The 22908-nt window shown below is 28.1% G+C and overlaps 1 protein-coding gene and 1 pseudogene across 1 annotated transcript; both read right to left on the bottom strand.

Annotated features, from left to right (window-relative positions):
* Positions 1 to 928: 928 nt before the first annotated feature.
* LOC130798360 (galactinol synthase 2-like) lies at positions 929 to 4343 on the bottom strand. Its single transcript, XM_057661300.1, has 3 exons — positions 3715 to 4343; positions 2282 to 2605; positions 929 to 1583 (listed from the first exon to the last, which is right to left on the bottom strand). Exons 1-3 carry the CDS (start codon positions 4051 to 4053, stop codon positions 1221 to 1223), a joined length of 1026 nt encoding a protein of 341 aa, XP_057517283.1. The 5' UTR covers positions 4054 to 4343; the 3' UTR covers positions 929 to 1220.
* A 13080-nt stretch (positions 4344 to 17423) lies between these two features.
* Positions 17424 to 19914, bottom strand: LOC130798776 (uncharacterized; annotated as a pseudogene).
* Between the last annotated feature and the right edge of the window lie 2994 nt (positions 19915 to 22908).

Raw genomic sequence — 22908 nt, forward strand, 5'->3', positions numbered from 1 at the left:
TATAAGATTCATTAAGATTCAGTCCCACGGAAGATAACTTGATGTGTACATTCAAAATTTCAAATGTGATTAGGGTAAACTAGCACTTGCTCAAAATAGTGGAGTATTTTATTTGATAGTGGAAAATTTCGTATTATATCAACATTACTTAAGTACCATTAAACAGAATTTATATGTAGAATTTATTTTTAGTGAAATTTAAAAAGTTGAATATATGTAATTTTACTTTACGCTAGGAAAAACACTATTTAAAATATTATTTTCAGTTAAATCTTTATAGCAAATATCATATTATAAGGAAGTATCTATGATTTAATAAGTCATTTTAATATAATCCGATATAATCAAAATGAAAAAACGATAAATGTTTAACTCTAATAAAATAATAAACATAAAAATTCATATTTCAGAAAAATAATAATAATTACCTTTTCAAAATATAAGGAGCCATCAAATTAAATCTTGTCTCGATAGAAATATATACTAGTTTTCTCGCCGCCTCTACCTTCTTTTCTCTCGACTTACTATGTAGCATATGCTAAGAAAATTATGAGGAACCATGTTTTACTCTCCTTTTGAGAAATATTTGGATGTTAGCTTTAATAATTTTTTAATTAGCTTTTAGCTTGTTGATTAGTTAAACAACAAAAAAATATTTAATGCATAAGTAAATTTTAAGCCGACTTTTGACTTGTTGATCAACTTTTTCTCTAATAAACAGCCAATAACAAATATTTAAAATTTTTAAACATTTCCATAAATAGCTGGCTTTCTCAATTAGCTAAAAAACTAACAAAAACAACTAACATATTCAACTGATCAAACAAACCCAACTACAAAACTAACAAACAAACCTTCAAGTAAGATTTCTTCTTCGCCATCAACCACTCTCAGCAGACTTTAATTTGCAGGGTGTAGACATAAATGAAAGTGTCATTGAACAGTTCATTGATAAAGTTAAACAAACAATATATACAGAAAAATATAATCTTTTTAATTTATTCCACGTTTCTCTTCCAAAATGTTTACATTAAACAAAAACTGCACAATTCTTACTATTTTCTCAAACATAAACAATCTAGAAACATTTAATTACCAACATCAACATCAAAAACCCACTCAAAAAAAAAGAACAAAAATTGAAAAAGATTAACAACCCACATTTAAATCCCTAATTTCTAATATAATCTCAACCAGGAAAATGGTCAGAATATTAATTTCTAAGCAGCAGAAGGGGCAGTGATATAAGTAACAGCACCAGCTTGAGACAAAGCTTCTCTAAATGGCTTAATATGAAGAGCAGTACCAGTTTGAGTAGGAGGATCAAGTACAGGGTTATAGTCTAAAGTAGGATCATTGTAAATATCCCACCATTTCTTGACCAACATTTTAATGTCTTCCCTGTCCATATTCTCTTCTTTTCCAGTGTATCTCCATGGTTTAGAACCTGCTGCACAGTAGTGTACTACCTTAACCTTGTTTAGGTCTACCTTGTCTGGGTGCCTCCACAAGAAGGCTAACACTAGATTGTAATCTATTGGTAAGGCCTTGAATTTGTCCTTGAAGTACATGTTTAAAAAGTCCTGCACATTTGTAAATTTGATTAACATTTCTGCAATTTACCGGCCAATAGCCGACTTCTAAGCTAAAAATACAAATTTTGACGTCCTTTCATGTGATGCTTAAAAAAGCTTAGTTTTTCTTTCACAAACACTCCGACAACCAACAAATAACTTTTATCAAACAGTTTTGTAACAATTAACTTAAACAGTTTGGCTAATAGCTAATGTCATCTGACAAACAAACTCTAAGGGGTGTTTGGTCAAATATCTAATTGGACAATTTTGGGGTATTTGACCAAATATCCTTTTCGACAACTTTAACCTGAACCTGATATTCACTCGATAATTTACAATTATGTAAAAGCCGATGTAAGCGTAAAATCCAATTTTAAACCGATCTGAAACAACTGACCCGAAATCAACCCAATAACCTGAATAAACACCTTTAATTTTAACTTATTTTGATACAAATAGAAAGCTGATGATCAAACCATCTAATGCAATATTTGGTAAACCCGATTAAAACATCTTATTGATATGAATAAGGGCTTAGCAACTTGTAATAGCGGATTCAATATCAACTGACCGGTCAAATATTAAAATCAATTGGTCAAATCCAATATACTCAGCTATCAACTAATTGACAAACAACTCTAAATCTCTAAATGACATAAGTAGGAAAAAATAATTGAAAAAAAAAAGAAGAAACTTGAAGGTACCTGTTCAGCAAAGGAGGTGGGAGGAGTTTCTTTGAGAGTCTTCAGAAGATCATGATAAGTAGGAATACTAGGCTCATACACAAAGAATCCGGCATTAAAGTACAAAGAAGGCGGTGGGCCGAGCTCGGCGGTAGGCCATTGAACCTTCTCAGGGCACTGCTGACAGTATCCAATCTTGTACTGAGGTGTCTTACTCCATGAAGCCTCACAGAAACAGTCCATCACAGCATAGAAATAGCCATTTGGTAGATCAAATAGATGATCTATGTTTTCATACACTTGTATATCTCCATCTAAGTATATCAGCTTCTCATACTCCACGAACTGTCATTTTTATACCACAAAATTCCAACCAAATCAGCTTCTTTTCTATTTTTAATTAAATGATTTATCTTATATCAAAAACTTAAATATATTATGCATATTTTATAAATCAATCATTATATCTCGTAGGATATATACAACTTGTATTTCTTCGATTATATTTTAATATTCACAATAAATTTTGCTTTAATTTAATATTTTTCACATTTGACTTTTCATTGTTATTTTCCCTGTCCCATTTATTTTGAGACCAATTTATATTTATGATTATTACCCTTTATTTTAGATCATTTCATCTTTTCCTTTAATCTCTTATACAAATTAAAATTTAATTTTAATCTGAGCCACCCATTTCTTTTTATACTAATTATTTATCTTCATTGTTATATGATTTTTTCATTACTATATAATTTTAAAATAATATCTCTTTATAATTTTAAAATAATATCTCTTTATCTTATAATATATGAGCACATTGTAACTTTTTAAATTATACGTTGATATTAATAATAAGTCTAACTTAACTTATTAATAATAAGTCTAACTTAACTTTATAAGAATAAATATTTTATTAGTTTAAGCTCTACATTTATATTAATAATAAGTCCAACTTAACTTATTAATAATAAGTCTAACTTAACTTTATAAGAATAAATATTTTATTAGTTTAAGCTCTACATTTATATTAATAATAAGTCCAACTTAACTTTATAAGAATAAATATTTTATTAGTTTAAGCTCACTATATAAATATATCTCACCATGATAATCTCAAATAAAACCCAGATCCATAGACCCTAAGGATAGACCCAAAAAATAGAGGCAAATTTAAAGCGGATCCAATAGTATTGTGAACCATAGCCATCGATTTTTTTAAAAAAATTTCTACACGTAAAAAACCCAAAATCCATAATTAGTTTCACTAGAAATAATTAGGAATTTTCAAGCCTACTCAAAATCCGAATAAAAAAAAGAAAAAACTATTCCTTATATGATAACCAGATACCAGGTGTTATAACACAAGTATAATCAAAGACACGTGCAAATTCAAGAGACTTCTTAAACAAAAAACGGTGAAAATAATGATATAGAAAAGAAAAGTACAGTACCTCCCAAATACGAAGTTTAGAGTAATTAATGACGTAATAAGCATGAGCAAACTGGGTATTATTTTCGGGCGGGTAAACGGGTTCAATTTCCCGAACAATACACCCCTGAGATATTAATATCCTACGGTGCTCCTCAGGAACATCAGGTAGTACCGCCACAATCAAAGGGTAAGCAGACTTCACTTTTCTTAACCCTTTGATCAACCCCACTACTCCTTTCACATAATCTCCATTACCAGCTAAAAATGTTACGTACGCTCTACTGGGTAGACTCACCGATTTTGTTGTGTAACTCAATGAGTCAACTACAGTAGTATTCTTCACTATCTCTGGAGCCATTTCTTAATTAATTCTTAGAAGTTTTTGTTGTTTTTTAGTGTTTTTATTTTGTTGGTTTAATTTGTTTTGATTTAGTTTTTGGTGATGGAAAATTGTGGAGGACTGGTTTATATAGAAATGGAGATAGAAACGGGTTGGTGGTAGAAATTGGATGGATGGGTGACACGTATGGGTTAGGAAAGATCGAACGGTGGGCTCGACGTTGGTGAAGGTTCTGGACTGGGTCCCACTCTTCTGCATATTTTGGAGTTTGGAAGGAGCTAGAAGGGAGGAGGAGGTTGTGAATGTGATGTATATATAACTAATAAGTCAAATTAGTTTTTTAATTGATGAATTTAATTACGGTAAGCTTTATTTAATTATAATTGTATTCATGGACTCCTAAATATCTCCATATTTTTGGTAGGGAAGTATTCATAGGATTTTGGACAACAACGTAAACGAAATCAAACTAAAAATAGAAGTGCTAATTGATTTTGGTTTTTAGTTTTATTGGCTTATTTAATATTTCTTGTTATAAAATACTTGTTATATTAGATTTTGTGATACTATTTATATTTTAACTTTTTTTTATAATTGTAACTAATGTGTAGAAAGAAATATAGTCAAGTGAGATTTTCTTTGAATCGTTTGATCGTATACTTTCATAATATCAAATTTTTATAATTTTAAGCTAAGCATAATTTAAAATATAAATGATCAAAATTATGCATTGAATTGTATAGAAATATAAGTGTTTGCTAAAATTAAAAGTGTTATTTAATAGTTTGTTGGTTTTATTTAATATAATTTTATTATTGGATTTCAGTCGTTTATAAGAGAAAGTTCATCATAAAATTAAAAATCAATAAAAAAGCTATTCATTATAAGTGATTTTGTTTTATATCCATTCTGTCTTATGGGAATTGTTTCAAACTTAAGTTTGATGTTTTTAAAGGCAATAAAAAAATGTATAAAAAAAATAAATTAAACGTATAGATTAAAAAGGGTAAATCATGTTCAAAACTAGAGTTCTAACAATTTGTATTGGATGAACTTAAAAAGTACATTGTACGTAATTCATTTGGGACGGAAGGATTATGTAACAAAAAAATTCCACAGGAATCGGATCCTTAAAGAGTGATGTTAAGATTTGCTATTAACTTTTGAATACTAGCATTATCTCTTGTATAATAGTAGTATTATAAATACTTTTTCTAGCCTATGCATCACTTGGCTATATTTACTTATCTCTTTTTCCCTTTTCACAATAAATTTGTTTAAAATGTACTTATTGTATTAATTATTTTCTCATTATTTCCTACCACTTAATGCTTAATGCTATAATTTATCTGGTATAATTTTAGTAAGTTTGTATTGTAAAAAAGAGATAATTTACCTATACATAATAATTCTATCTTTTCTCAATTCGACTTATATATTATGTATAATTATTATAAACAAACTCACATATCATTTATTTCTAATTACTTAATTTGTAAATAAAGTTTTTCAACTATTTAAGTAAATTTCCAATTATTTTTGACAATTTCGCATACATATACATACATTGGGATTTCAAGAGTAAACACTATCTACCTTATCTTAATCATCAACCAAGCATGATTACAAGAGTATATGATTTAGGTGGTAAAACGATCTCGATTTGCAAGGTCGATTCAAAAGAGACAACCTAAGCTAAATAAGTCTATCCATGAAAAACTAAACAATCAATCTCAAAACTTAAGAATCTTTTTTTTTTTTTATCGAACATAAGAATCTATTATAAATGGTTATACTAAATTTATTAACTAATTTAACCAGCTAAAATTTTGTATGATTTATAAAGAAATTTGATAAATGGTTGTTGATAGGAATTGTTGACTGGTTTAACTAAATAAAATTGTAAAAATATTTATTAAAAATTAGTTGTTAGCTATTGATTTTTTATTAAAAAACATGTGGATACAAGGTCAAAAGCAAATAAAAAAACTACTATCAGTATTTTTAAATTTTTGCTTAAAATTCGAATGGCAAAAATATTATACAATTTGACCATCGAAAAGTCAAAAACAAATGTTTAACAAAATGCCAATCAAAAATTCGTTACTCAAACACACCCTAGAGTAAATGCTAGTTTAAATTTAAATAGATATAAAAGCATGTTTAGCATAAAATTTACACAAATTCTCATGAGACTATTTTTAATGAGTTGGACCAATATATACTTATAACCTTAAAGTAATTACTTACAATCTTAAAGTGATCACATATAACTTAAAAGTAATTAATTACAACTTGAAAGTTATAACATCCCTACCCCATCAAACTGAAGGACGATGGTGACTATCTATGGAGGCTGATTGTTTTTAATGGGTTGGACCAATGTACACTTATAACCTTAAAGTGATCACTTATAATTTATAATCACTTTATTAAAGTTTAACCCAGTGTATCACAAAAGTGGTCACTTATAACCTTAGACTGATCTTTTACTATCTTAAAGTAATCAATCATAACTTTTAAGTGATCACTAATTAGAAAATAGTCAGATTATATGTGTCGGCCTCATACAACATTTGCTGTAAAATTTATTGATCGAAATTTTAGTTTAAGTGATCGAATTCATTGATTTGAACAAAACACAATAGACATTGATACTTTATTGGTCGTAATTCAAAACAAAAACATGGTAAATTGTAAAAAAAAAAAAACAACCTTTAATCGATTTGCTGAAAATAAACTCACCTGTTGATTATTTTTAAATAAACACAGCTATTTCGTATAATTGTTGAAAACAAACTTAACTATTATTTATTTCTAATTATTTGGTCACAAAGAAGCTTTGAAGATAATTATAGACAATAATTAATTATTTTTAGCAATTATAATGAATAGGTGAATTTATTTTATTTATAAACAATTAATAGGTGGATCTATTTTCAATGAATTGGACAAATATTAATTTATTTTTTACAATTATCCAAAAAATATTAATGTTATACTCCCTGTGTTCCTTAAGGAAGTTTCCGTTTACCATTTTGGAGTGTTTCGTTTGTTGTTCCCATAGAGAATCTTTCCATTTTATGTCACAAATTTTGAACAAAAATAACCTTATTATGACTTACTTTAAAATTTTTATAATGCTTATGTACCCCACGTATCCTCCACTAACTTCAATTTAACATTTCAATATTCCTTATGGTTTCCACTAACTTTATAAAACTAATTTTTTCTTAGTTGTGGTCCTCATATTTTTTCCACTAAATTTCTTTTAATATTTTTTTAATACTTGTGGTTTATACTTTTTTCTGATCAAATTTATTATTCAATTAAATAATATATCCACTATTTAAAATATTCTATTTTTCTTAATTTTCATGAAAATTCCTTTTGAAAACTTCATTAGGAAATAGAGAGCGTTACTTGTAAAAGGCCTAAACTTTAAACACTATAATTCCAAACTACTCATATGTCCTCTTTGATTTGCATCAAAGAGAAAATGAGTAACTTTTAAAAAAGTGGTAATAAATAAAGAGAAAGAATATATTGTGTCGATGGAATTAAAAAAAATTAAAATGTGTTAATAAGATTAAAAAAATAGCGAGCTATTGTCTATAAATAAAAATAACATAAATTAAATAGAACGGACTAAAATGAATGATGCAAATTCAATATACGGAAGGAGTATCGTTGAAGGAATGAAGAAAGAGAAATAGGACAGCAACATGAGGCATTTGTGGTAGAATGGGTAGGTATATGGGAGTGTGGGACCCAAAAAATTGTCCCAAATATTAGGAAAATACAGGCCTCCAAAAAAGAACTGGGCCAAGTGGACCGTGCGTTATGTAACCACGTGTTTTGTAAACTTTTGAAATAAAAAATTTTCACGAATTTTTGTATGATACGATCTCACCAAAGACATGCACACTATTATGCATGAGTTAAACGTTTACTAATACAAATTATTAGTGTATGGATTTTTTGTTTTGAGGTCATCTCACCAAGAAGTAGTCACTTACAAGAATAACACTTAATAAAATAAGATTGATTTTAAAATAATTTCCATAATAAGCGTTTTCGTGTTCGACACTGAGTTTATGGCTTGTTCACTGTTATTAATAGCAAATAAGAGAAATACATATCAAAAGTCAACAAAGAAGTTACTACAATTTTGTTCGTCGTTGATAACGACAAAAAAAAGGAAGTTACAATTTTTATAAGAAAAAACGTCTAAGAGATATTTCGATGTTCAAAACAAAAACCAACACTAATGCTCTTTGATTTAATTTTTTTGCTTTTAAAAATTATAATTGTCTTTTATCAACTCGCTGTTAGTAACAATACATAAAAGTGTGATTTTTTTTGACTTTTAACATGTTTTTCTCTTATTCGTTAATAATAACAGCGAACAAGCCATGAGTTTTGGTCTTGAATAAAAAGACGCTTATTTTGAAAAGAACTATTTTTGTAAGGGACCATCTCTTTGTTAGATGACCTCAAAACAAGGTCATATGTTAATAATAATTGAATTAATTGGGTTCAGCCTATGTATGGAGACCGTCTCACATAAGAATTTATGTTTTGAAAATCCATTCAAATCCAAATTTATTTTTTGATTTTTTGTTTTAAAAAACCTCTGTAAAAATTTTCGTGTTTTGTTGACGAATAGTACTCAAATCAAAATTGAGGCCCAAATTCATTTATATAGATTTTCAGCCTCCCCTCATACTTGTCGGCTGTTTCTGTTAATATATTTGCATGACATGTCGGTTGATCTTCGACCTAGCTACAACTATCTCGCCCTTTCTTTGCCCTTCTTGATTACGATTACAAGTGTTTATTTGGAATATCGAATGAATTTTCAGTCATATTTTATATCAGTTTGAAATTAAATTTTATATTTATACTCTTTTATTTAATTGTTAGTTTATTTATAATATTGGGTTAAATTAAATACGGTTACAAGATTGGGTAAATATCGGTTTATAGGATATTTGAGCATATATATATATATATATATATAGAAGGGTTCCATTGAGAAGGAGTTGAAAATGAGAAGGGTAAGAAGGACTCTATACCCTTAATTTCACAAAAATAAAAAAAATTTATGGTCACAATTGAGCTAAAAACTCAAAATTGTAAAAGTAACTACGTTAGACAGAAAGATAACTATGAAATAATTTTTAAAATGTTCTTAATTTATAACATAGTATCTTTTTTTGTATAATATAGTAACCTAACAAAATCAAACAAAAATCCTTCTCACCCTTCTCATTTTAAAATCCTTTTTAGGATCCTACTTATATATATATATATATATATATATATATATATATATATGTGTTAAAACTCCTCTTGTAAGATTCAATTTTGTTTTAGATTTATCATTTTAATCAATAAGATTTCTTTTCCTAAGCTTGTATTCTTAAAACACCTAATTGTAACATTAGTGAAGTAGAAAATTGTGTGTTAGTAGGTTGGAGAATAAAGAATGATGCGACAATAAAAAGGAGTGCCTTAAATTTATGTTAGATTTTGCTCTTGATTACATTAACTAACCTATGTTAGTAGTATTAATTAAATGGTGATTGGTGATATTTGATAATAGTTAAAACAATTTTGTACTCAAATTTGTATTTTCAATTACAATTTTTTTTTAATTACCACTTAATATTACTTCATTAAGTGATACTAGATAGAATTTTGTAAATAAATTAATGATTACTGTAGAACAAGAAATACATAGTTACATGGCCTAATTATTTGTTTGTATTATACATGTAAAAGTTTACTGTTTAGAAACAGAGACCATTTGTATGACTAAATCAAAGACTTTAAAGGGCGTAGTGCTTAGAAGCTCTCTGGACTACAGACTCAATGCTTTGTTAATGACGGCTCCAAACAAAGAGTATTTATAAGTCATAACCGATTTTATATTTTTGTGAGGAAAAATTAATATTGTGAATTCTTTTCATGTGTTCAAATTAAAGGTTGAAATTTATAACAAAAACTTTAGGGTTGTGAAGACTTATAAGAGAGTATTATATCGTTATTATAAATTTTTATTATATGATCCTTAGGAAGCTATATACGATCGTATATTATAACCCTAAAATATATCCTCGTTTTGTTTCTTTTTAAGTCTCGTGTACAAAAATTAACCTCACAAAATTAATTAATTCATTAAGATTTAAGACAAATAGAAATAGAGATGTAAACCTATTTTGTTGGTTATGAAATATTCAATATACTAATATAATAACTAATTTTATATGTTAAAGAGCATTTGGGTCAAGAGGTCGGTAAGTTTTTTATGTTATCACAAAAATGTAAGCACTATCATATTCTTATGTATCATTAGATTTATATTATTCTTTATTTTAATCTGTTTTAATAAATTTATCAAATTCTATTTTTGAATGACGAATTTATCCATTGTTATATACCTCTTTTTGCCCTAATTACTTAGTCCTTTTACATAACTTTGTTGTGTTACTTTTTTATTTAACTTTTTGGATATTCTTTTGTTTACTCTAATGTTTCTGTCTTAGATCAGCTTGTGTGTTTTGCAGTAGGTAGTTTTAGTTATGCAGTTTTGGTGTCACTTATCTTTATTTTTGCAGGGCACTCTTTATTTGGGGTATTTGACTCTATGCATTTCTCTTTGCCCTCATTTTGAATGGAGAATGAATATGATCTGTTTGCTACTCTTTCTACTCTTTCTGACTTATCGTTGAAATCCTATATTTGGATTGAAGACTAAGATTAAGACTTAAACTACTATTGAATGACTTAACCAATTTTACTTTTTATATTCTCCCATATTTTTAAAGATCCACTACTTTAACTCACTATATCCAATTTATAATTCTTTGTGCCAAAGTAAATAAGGCTATTTAGATGGAATATAGCAGAATTTTTCAGCTACTATAAGTCAATTTCATGACATATATTTTGATAATACGAAAACCACCCTTTGAAGGCGAAAATTTGAAAAACACATCATCATAACAATTAAACTAAGGTGTTAAAATTATATAGGATAATTTATTTTAATGGAAAAATAAATTATGACATATGACCAAGTATTTGGAAATTTCGTTGCAAATCTTTTACTTTGGACTTTTTAACGTAGTACGTGTTAGCATTTTTGAATGTATATGGACATATAATAATGTTAATTGTTATTACTTTTCAGAATTAATTTTATATATTTTTTTCTTTTTTAATTTTATTATCTTTTTTTTTATTTTGCAACATTTATATGATCATCTTTGACGAAAATCAGAGATGAAAGAAGGTATCTCTCCGTTTCTTTTTGTTTGTCCACTTTATGAGAGAGAAATTTAAATTTAATTTTTAAAATACATGATGCAAAGAATAATTTTAATATATAATTTTTATTATGCGTACAATAAAATATTAAAACTTAAAGTTACTTTAAAATACGTAAAAAAATTAAATGAACAAACATAAAAGAACAAAAAGTATATATTAAACCTTTGATTATTTTTGTTAGTTTGAATAAAATAAAAAGTTCCTCAAGAGATTTAGTTGAAATAGTAAGAAATAAGTGCACGGTAACGTGTTGTCAAAGGTCAGGAATTCGCTTGGTCGGTTTAATTTATTTCATCACAAGAAAAGTAAGTATAATTTATTAATTTTCTATTTCAAATCATTTTCATGACATAATCTTTTATAATTAGAATATTACTATTTGAAAGCGAACCTTACAAAATTACATTATTTAACATAAGATGAAAAGAAAACGAAAAACAAATTTCAATCAATAGAGAAACAAGATACGCACAACAACAATGGTGGTTGGTTGAGTTTGTAAACAAGATCTTATAAGTGGAGAATTGATTGCATTTAAATTTAATAAGGTTCTAATATAAAGTTAATTGGTAATAAAGTAGCTCATTAAATTTTTATATTAGTTAATTTCTCTCTAATTTTTCGATATGCAATTAAATTTAGGTTATTTTTATATTAGTTAATTTTCCAATAAGTTTGATGATGTCTCAAACTCCCCTCAAAATAGATTATGTTTTTAATAAAGACTCAACGATATATTAATAAAATATCACTCACAAGAATTCACTCACTAGAGCTCAATAGATCACTCCTTTAGCGGAGTTTTCATTCTAATACGAAAAGCTCTCATAGGTATTTTTAACTATATTTCTATCATTGTATTAGCCACCACAATAACCTAATACTTTTGGCCCCTAAAATAGCTCACTAAATCATAATATTCCCAAAGGACATTACGTATTCCATAAAACAAATTACACCGGTCAAAAGGATATTACTGTACATGAACTTTTAGTTTTTAAGTACAATAGTTTGGAAATCAAGACTAGGAGTGAAAGTTCGGTGTTTAGTTTGGATTATACACAAATCCAAATCAAACCGAATTAAATTCGGTGTTGAATTTTTCAGTACAAATCCAAATCATATTTTTTATAATCCAAATTGAACCAAATCGAATTTTAAAATTTCAATCCAAATCGCACCGAATTAACTGAATAGAACCGAATTAGCTCTCGGCCGAATGTAAAAGCTCCAAAAGTAGGTCATTCCATTGACAGAATCGATTCCAATAGAAAATTTCTAATAATAGGTTCATTCATTACAGCTTAAAGTGTTCATTTAAAATAGACTAAAACAAGTTAAAATGTTCATCAAACATTCAAACAAATTTAAAAATTCATTACAAAATACAAATTCCATAAACAGTTCACTTCAACATCAAACAGAAACTTGAATCACCAACACTCAATGAAATCTTCAACCTCCATCCTCCTCTTCATCAATCTTCAATTTCAATGGTGTTGAGATATGTTGAGCCATCATCACCGAGATCTTCTAACACCATTTTACTCAAATCTTGCAAAAAGAAAAAACACAAAAAAAAATTTAATACTCATTTATGTCTATATTACAAAATAATGTAATTTGTAAATAAGTTACCTTCTTCAAGTTGTTCAAGATCTTCCAAAGCTTCTTCAACATTAGGAATAGGGGATGAACGAAGCCAATCTTGAGCACAAATTAAACTCTTCACAAATTTAGGAGTAAGAGAACTTCTAAAAGGATCAAGAACTCTTCCACCATAATAAATACAATTTCAGAAGCCACATTGGAGATCGGGACGACCAACACATCACGTGCTAATATACAACAAAAATAAAATTATAACAAAAAAACACAAAGCAAACGAATATACTGAAAAATAAACAGACGAAACAAAACACAATAAATCTAAATCAAAAATATAGACGAACTAATATACACAAAGCAGACGAAAATAATCTAAATCAAAAAATAACAAATATATCTTAAATAACAAATTACAAAAAATATCTAAATCTAAAATAAAAGAGATAAAAACAAACGAAAAATAACAAAAAAATAAAAAATAGAGACGAATCTATCAAATAGATAAATCTAAAATACAGACGATTGAAGACGAAAAAAAAAAAAAGACATCTAAAATAACAAATCACAACAAATAAATCTAAATCTAAAATAAAAGAGAAAAATAAACGATAAATAAGAGATAAATCTAAACAAGTAAACGAAAAATAACAAATATATCTAAATCTAAAATCTAATAAACGAATGCAAATAAAGGATATTACCTTTGGCCTTCCATTGAGATGAGTAGATGACCGCTAAGAATAGGGGAATGAAAGAGATGAGAAGATAAGAGTATCAGGAATGGAGAAGAAACGATTAATGGTATCAGATTCAGGAATGGAAGAGGGAGTCAGGGAGCGCCGTCAGTCCCGTGTAAGCCTAGCGTTTCAAATGAACTCTGACTTTTTATGTCTTATGCCTGCTGCTAGGGTTTTATTCCTTTTAGGCTTGGGCCGCCTAACTCACTCCCTTAATATTTCGGTCTAGTTCGGTTTTTTGGGTTTTCTAGGAACCTGAATCGAAATCGAACCAAACCAAATTTTTTTATCTAAACCAAATCGTATTTAAAATATCACGAAACCAAATTACTTATTAGGTCTGGTTCGGTTCGGTATTCGATTTTTCATCAGATTAGTTACACCCCTAATCAAGACAGTAAGATTTTGAAAAGATTTTATAACATTTAAAGAAGATTTGAAAAAAATAAGACATTTTAACAACTTATGTCCCAAAATAAGATCCGTGAAAACTTATTTCTCAAAATAAGCGTTCGTACATCCAAACCACTGGTTTGGATAAGTCGCTGTTAATAACAGAGAAAGAGGAAAAAAAAAAAAAGAAAAATAAAAACCCCAAAGTCGCTGTTACTAACAGCGACTTAAAAAAAAAAAATTTTTTTTTTAAGTCGCTGTTAGTAACAGCGACTTAATGTTTTTTAAGTTTTCAGTTCTCAGTTACTTCCTCATTCCAACCTACGAGATTAAGAAGTTATCAGTTAACCTTAAAGTCGCTGTTACTAACAGCGACTTTGGGGTTTTAATTTTTATTTTTCCTCATTCGCTGTTACTAACAGCGACTTTGGGTTTTTATTTTTCTTTTTTTTTTTCTCTTTCGCTGTTACTAACAGCGACTTATCCCGAGGCTAGGCTTGGATGTACGGACGCTTATTTTGGAAAATAAATTTTCACGAACCTTATTTTTGGAATTAAGTTGTTTATTTATCTTACTTTTTTCAAATTTTCACATTTAAAAGTGGTTCTAAACACAGGCCCAGCTTGCCCCAAAAGGGCCGGACCCGGCCCTAGTTTGTTGTTCAAGCTCCCATTATGCTCTTCGAGTACATAGTTGTATGTCGTCCCCTACTTGACTTTCGAAATTAATGTTAGAAAGTAGTTATGCGTATCAAATGAATTATGTTTTCTTAAAACACGTGCAACAATTTAGTCTCCGATTTATTGTTTTTTTCATTATTAATGTATGACATGAGCTGCGTGTGAGTATCGTCCTTAGAAAGATGGTCTCTTATAAAATAAATAAGTCAACAAGTTTTCTAAGAGAGTGTATCACTATGAGACAACTTGCATAATCAGTTGATTTCTCTATTTGATCATTTTAAGATTTTAACTAATCATTATAAGTTATAGGAAAAATTATAAGATTCTACCTTATTTATAGATTTATTTACAAAAAACTACCTTATGTATTTTTTTTTTGCAAAAAACTACCTAATGTAATATATTTCTCTATAAATAACTACCACTTAACAGAATACGTAAACTGACCGTTAAGTTTGAGGGTTTGACCAATTTGAGAGGTTAAGTTGTCTATTTGACAATATTCCATTAGTCCTCGTATTTTTAAATAGTTAAAAATAAAACACATAAGTTAACAAAAAAATAAAATATATTTGACGTCATTTTTATCCATCATAACAATATTTTTTTTCGAAAACGAACATCACGATTACCATTATGGGGATAACTTTTTCGAAAATCCGGTCGAAATAAGTACTTATTCGCCTATTTCCTAACACGTAAACTAAAAAACATATTTAACAATATTTCTACCCATCATAACGACGATGATTTTTTTAAAAAGGAATTTGCAATTACCCTCATTGGATAACTCTTTCATAAATCTGGTCGAAACAAGTACTCATTCCATCATAATGATTTTAACGTCATTTTTACCCATCATAATGATATCTTTTCAAAAAACGAACGCCGCGATCACCCTTATGGTGTAAGTCTTTCAAAAACAAATACTCGTTCCGACCGGATTTTCGGAAGAGTTATCCAATAAGGATAATCGTGACGTTCGCTTTCTGAAAAAATATCGTTATGATGCGTAAACATGAAGTCAAATATCTTTAATTTTTTTGTTAAGTTATGTGTTTTAATTTTTAATTATTTAAAAATACGAGGACAAATGAGATACTGCCAACTAGACAACTTAACCTCTCAAATTGGTCAAACCCTCAAACTTAACGGTCATTAACATTTTCTGTTAAGTGGTAGTCGTTTGCAGAGAAATATATTATATTAGGTATTTTTTGCAAAAAAGAATATATAAGATAGTTTTTTGCAAATAGATCTATAGATAAGGTAGTTTCTTATAATTAGTCCTAAGTTTTAAATAATCACATTAAGACTATAAAAATTAACCACTTTAAAACTATAGGTGATGGATCACTTTCGGATTATGATTAATCAATTATAACGAATACTATAAAATTGTAATTAATAATTAATCATTTTAAGGTTATAAGTGATTATTTTAAAACTATAATTGTGTATTGAATCAGCTTAATAAATTAAACTGACTCATTTGAGAATTACAAAATCTTGTATGAGACAGTCTTACCGTGAGACATGCCTTATACTTAGCTTAAATAACTCAATAATAGAAATTTTTAGCTTATAAATTTTTTATTTAATGATCGTCTTATACAGAAGACGGGTTGTTTGAGAATTTATGTAAATAAATTTGCTTACCGTCTAACTTTTGGAAGAGTATTTCTATTAAACATGATTTCTCGCAAGGGATTTTGAAGTGTGTGTCCACAATAAGAGTACAAACCCATATCGGCCCGTTTGGTACATGGTATTAGAGTACGGTAATGGTAATAAAATTAAGTAATAAAAAATTTGTTTGTTTGGATGCCTTCAATGGTAATGGATGGTAATAAAATAAGGTAATGAAATTACCAAAAAGGGCCATTTTTATCACCATCAAACAACCTGGTATTAGGCTGTAATGGTTATGAAGTATTACTGTGGTAATAAAATAAGGTAATGTTGTTTCGAGCTGAAGAAAAAAAAATAATGAAGAAAAAAAAGGTAATGTATGTAATTATCCAAAAAAATATTATTATTAAAAAAGAATCATTAGATAAAATAATTTAGATACAACAATGCTTTTAGATACAAATACACAATAATGAAACTAAGAGTCATTACCATTTTTTATTACTAACAACCAAATGCAATCAATGAAATATTATCTTCCATTACCATTCTTTAGTCATGCACACCAAACAAAAGAATCTTCATTACCAATTCTCATATCCATTCCTTCATTACTATTGCCATTACAACATTTCATTCTCATTACTTTATTACCATCAACCAAACGGGCCGTAAATGTAATATGATACTGGGTCAATGATGTGTGCTATTTATCAATGATGGGCTATTATTTTGAGTTCAATGACATCATCTTCAATGAGTACTCATTATAATTAATTAATTTTAGACAAAATTATAAGAAACTACTTAATCTATACTTTTTTGTAAAAAACTACCTTATATAATACAATTATTTGCAAAACACTATTTTTAGCCTTTGACCGTTTAATTTAACCGTCACGTGACAGTCACGTGAGACCGTCACGTGAGACCGTCACGTGACAGTCACGTGAGACTGTAACGTGACAGTCACGTGATTCATTAAACCCTTCTTCTTCATTTCAGCGTGTTTTGATTCATTTCTTGCTGCTTGTTCATCTTGGGTTTTCCCCATTTCCATTCCATTTCAATTGGTTGAGCTTCAATTAACTTATCCAGAATCTTCAATGCTTCTTCATCTTCCCCAATTTCAAGCTTTTTCTGTAATAATTTTCACAGATTGTCCACAAACTCAGAATTTGATTTCATAAGCGAGATAGTGGTGATTTTTCTTCATAGCCAGCCTCAATTTCATTGGAGTTTTCAACTTTGTCTTCTTCTATTGTTGATTCTTCCATAGTTGGTGTCAAAGGTTCCGCCTTTACGGCCATTTCCTTAAACTTGGAGGCAATTAAGGTAGCTGCAACAGTCAGAACAACTGTTCTACAAGCTTTTTGGAGGGTTTGAGCAAATGGGTTTCCAATACTGGTCCCATTTGAGGGGTTAATGTCGAAATTACAGGAACTTTTAGCAGAAATGGAAATTCTAGAAGAGGGTTTTAGTAGGGTTTTTGAGGAGAAAGAAAATGAAGCAGTGGGAGGATGAATATTGTGGTTGGATTTGTGGGATAGAAGGGAAGCAGAGGAAATGGTCAAAGCAGAGGATGAATCGAAACACTCTTAAATGAAGAAGAAGATGGGTTTAATGAATCATGTGACGGTCAAGGGTTAAATTAAACGATCAAAGGCTAAAAACCGTTATAAGGTAGCGTTTTGCAAAGAATTTTATTATATAAGGTAATTTTTTGCAAAAACTTTTATATAAGGTAGTTTTTTATAAAAAGGTATAGATTAGATAGTTTCTTATAATTTTGCCTTAATTTTATTATTTTAAGTTAATATTTTTTTGTTTGTTTCAAAATCGATATATTGATTTAGCTATAAAAAAAACAACAATTTTCATAAAAATATAATATTAAATAAAAAAAAAAAATTCTTCACTTGTATTAAAATACTCAATCTAAAATTAACTCGATTCAAATTAGCTCAACTTAACCCGATCAATCACCTGGTGTTTCAATCACTTCAGTAAGTCACTTAAAAATAAATGACATGGAAAATTGCGATTGACATTTGGCTCAATTATTATTGTATTAATTCAAGGCAAAATTACGCAATATAATAAAAGAGTTATAAAATGATAAATAATAGAACATTAAATTTTTCCAAATGAATTAATTTAATAGGGTTAGAATTGATTAAATGACACTTAACTTTCTTAAATTTATTTGAAGCTCAATTAAGTTATGTGTTTAAAAGATTTTGTAACATCAATTTATTATACTTAAATAGAATTTATGTAAATTAACGAATATTCATATACTTTCCTCAAACAAATGAAAATCTTTTTGTATAGTTGTATGAATGGTAATTAAGTTTATACTATTATAATTTATGCAATCAATTAATAAATATAATTATTTTTGATTACACATGACAATTTAACAAAATAATATGTGATTCTATTAAATTGTGATGTATAATGATAAAATAAACACCTAAGGAGCTAAAAGGAGTAAACGATGAATACAGTGTAATGCATTTGATACATGTAATTAAAAGTATTATACTTATTGTATGCAGTTAGAAAAATGACATACAATACAATGTATTTGATTTTGAGTATGTATATAAATATATAATCATTGCTCAATCAAGATTCATACGTATATTAGTTGAATTAAATAAAATTAAAATGTGAATTTAATAAACTGCTGATTTAACACAATCGGTGCATTGCACGGACACATATATTAATTCATGAGAAAAAAAACTACTCTCATTAAAATTACAATATTCCGCAATTCTATAAGAATTTTTTATTTTTTATTTTTTAAAAATTGCAATTTCAACAGTACATAGTACATAGGAAAACAAACTATTTCAATAATCACTATACTATATATATCATGAACCATAGCTTCATTTGAGCTGAAGTATTGAAATTCCATTAATAAAAATCAATTACTGGAAGTCCATCCTCAAGATTTACTCAAAATATTTCAAATTAACTGAGAAAAAAAAAAGACCAAGATCATGATTCATGATCATCAAGCTGCTATACCTCCTAAAAATGTACCTATGTAATACTTGTTCATCAACACACTATCTTCTGGGCTTTGCTCGTACACTAGATTCTATCATATCACAATTCAGAATTCACATCATCATACTCAATGTATCCCACCCACATAAAACTAAAATGATAAAAACAATAAAAAAAACTGACAAATTGTACAAACATAATAAAACCAATGAATAAAAATAAAATAATAAAAAAAAATTTAAATTTACTCATTATTTTGAGAATTTGTCAAAAGATCAACCATAAATTGCATGAGTCTAACCCTCATTTGCAAGGAAATAATGTAGGCAGCTGTATCTCTATATAATCCTTCCAATCCTTGAGAATCATGATTTGGAATGAGCTTCTTTAGGGTTTTAACCCTTCTTTCAATACCATTTTCTTTATCCCTTTGATGAATATTTAATCTTCTTCTTCCCTTCATTAATATTTTTCTACTATTTCTCAAATGTTTGTAGGGTTTTTTCGTTGTTTGCGTTCCCTTATTTTGTAGGATCATGCCCTTAATATCAAGGATATAATTTAGGGGAGCTCCCATTTATAGTTGCTTTGTTAAGGGCTTGCTTTGTTTTGTTGGAAGTTATACTTGAAAAAAGGGTTTTACTTGATTTGATGGGTTGGTTTATTTGTTGATAGTAAGATAGAAGGAGAAGAGAAATGCTTCTTTTTATAGGTTGAATTTGCAAGGAAGGTGGAGATGGGGATAAGTGGATGAGTTGGTTGGCTATTAAGGATAAAAGAATATATATATATATATATATATATATATATATATATATATATATATATATATTATATTGCCTTTATTCTGAAATACTCGCTTATAACCGGTTGAAACATGTTCTACGAAAATTAAATGTCATTATTAGTTGTAAGTATAATAAAATAAAGAAAATAATTACTCAAGTAAGTGCAGTGCGTAGAGTGTGATTTTGTCTATAAGTGATTTGTATTTATTGTCAATATTAGGTCATGCAAAGAATTAAAGAGAGTTGTGATAGGTTAGTAATGATTAAATCTACGTAAAATTTCATCGCATCTTATTATCTTACTTTCTATTATTGAAATCAACGTTTTAGCGTTACTATTATGAAGAAATTAGAGCCGACACCACATATAACAATTTTATTGGCTACCATCCAATACAATAGGATAAATCAATCAAAATATGACATGTGTACGGTTTTTGAGAATTTAATTATTTGTTTTTATAGAATTTAAATTTTAGATTTTGTTAAGGTGTTGCTTTTGGGCATGTTCTCATACTCTAAAGCACGTGCTTCCACATGATTTAAGTTCATCACCACCACTAACCCTTAAGCCATGCACCATGCCTCTTCAAATCCTAATTAACACTTCCTTGATGATCTCTTTCTTTTGGATTAGCAACCTCTTAATCTCATCAAAACACCCTGGATTATTCCTTTTCCACACCTCCAAATTCATTGCATTTTCTAATTAGAAATTTAATGGGAAACATTTCATTTAAAATTAAATTTTAAAAAACATTATTATTATTTATGGCAAATTTTCCAGCTCAACAAGCTATTGTCATATTATTAGGCAGCCTACTTTATTATTAATTAAATGACCTAAAAAAAATTAAACAAATGATTTGTCCCAATTCTCTGCATGTTTCCAAACAGGAAACCTCTTAAAATTAATTAAAATTTATCCATTTATTTCTTCCATTGTACATTAATCTTTATTTTAATTTGTGGATGATATATGTTTATGCTTTTTTTTGTTTTTTTATATTGGTCTTACTTTTTTACGTCTTTTCATCTTAACCACTCATTTTTATCTTCTACTTACTTTTTTATCTCATTTTCTAACTTTTTTTTTTTACTAAATTTCAGTTATTTTACAATTGATGCAAATTTACAATTAATGCAAATAAGAGACAATAAGACTATAAATAAATTAGAATATACTAATTCTTTATTATGATATGTTGAGAACTCTATATATGATTACGTCATATTCTTTTAATAGTTTTTTTTTGTATGGATAAGAGGGATTTGATGATTGATGATTGATGATATTCTGACAAAAGCAATATTCATGACTAATGGACTAACTTGGGTACAATATTTTTCCCTTTTTTTCCTTCCTAAATCCATGCCAATTATTTATGTCTTTGCTCTGTCTGGTTCAAAGCATATATTCGATGTACACATATACACCAAAATATAAATAAAGTTGTTTAAAAATTTATTTTGGCTGTTGGCCAATTAATAAGTCAAAAGTCAACTAAAAAACTAATCTAAAAGTCATAAATCAAACATCCAATACTTCAACTTTTATGTAGAAGTCTAATCTATAGATCAGTTTATATATAATAATTGGTTACCCTTATGAGGATAACATGTCTTAGAAGAAATCAACACCTTTAAGAAAACCTTCAAAATGTCATGTAACAGTAATTCTCATAACCTTGTACGGTCTCCAATTTTAGAGAATTTTTAATTCTTATAAAAATCTTCCATTGATGTAGGGAATTTTTCATAATTGGGCATTTCAAAGGGCATGCCAATTGCCTTCCCAAATTCAAAGACGATTTTCCACGAATTGGCCCAAAGGGAAACGTACGTGAGGATTTGAAAAAAATAAGATTATTTAACAACTTAATTCTAAAAATAAGCTCCGTGAAAACTTAATTTCTCAAAATAAGCGTCCGCACATCCAAGCCTAGCCTCGTGAAGATTCGCTGTTAGTAACAGCGAAAGTGAAAAAAAAAAAAAAAATTAAAAGCCCAAAGTCGCTGTTAGTAACCGCGACTTAAAAAAAAAAATTTAAAAGCCCAAAGTCGCTGTTACTAACAGCGACTTAAAAAAAAAATTTTTTTTTTTAAGTCGCTGTTAGTAACAGCGACTTAATGCGTTTTATATTTTTTTGCACAATTGATTTAATCTTACTAAACAGTATTTGTGAATCGAAATCCCAAGATCATGATCGGTACTATGGCACAATTAGTTTGTCCACAAGTACTTGATCTTGGCATGTTTTTCATGTCAGACTCGGATCCACACTAATGTCTACTTCAGATGCACCCTCTTGGTCTTGCAGCATTTGTTTCCTGGACTTACGTATCACAGCATTGCCTCTATAACATAACAAGTAATTAGCTAAGTTCAGCAAAGATCTTTAACCAATCATAAGTCATAATCTTGATAAGTTGGTAACTATTACAATGGGGGAAAGAAGTATTCGATGTCTAGTGATATATAGAATGCAACACTACAACAATACAAAGCTTTAATCCCAACAACATGGGTCATCAACATTAACCAAAACAAATCAACATGAAAACAGATTTTATAAAATACTCCCTCTTTCTTAATTACTCTTCTCATTTTCCCCGAACGTTCATATAAATACTTTCATTTTGGGCATCATTTTGGACAAAAATAATCTC

The sequence above is a fragment of the Amaranthus tricolor genome, chromosome 13 (assembly GCF_026212465.1).
Source record: "Amaranthus tricolor cultivar Red isolate AtriRed21 chromosome 13, ASM2621246v1, whole genome shotgun sequence".
Taxonomy (NCBI): domain Eukaryota; kingdom Viridiplantae; phylum Streptophyta; class Magnoliopsida; order Caryophyllales; family Amaranthaceae; genus Amaranthus; species Amaranthus tricolor.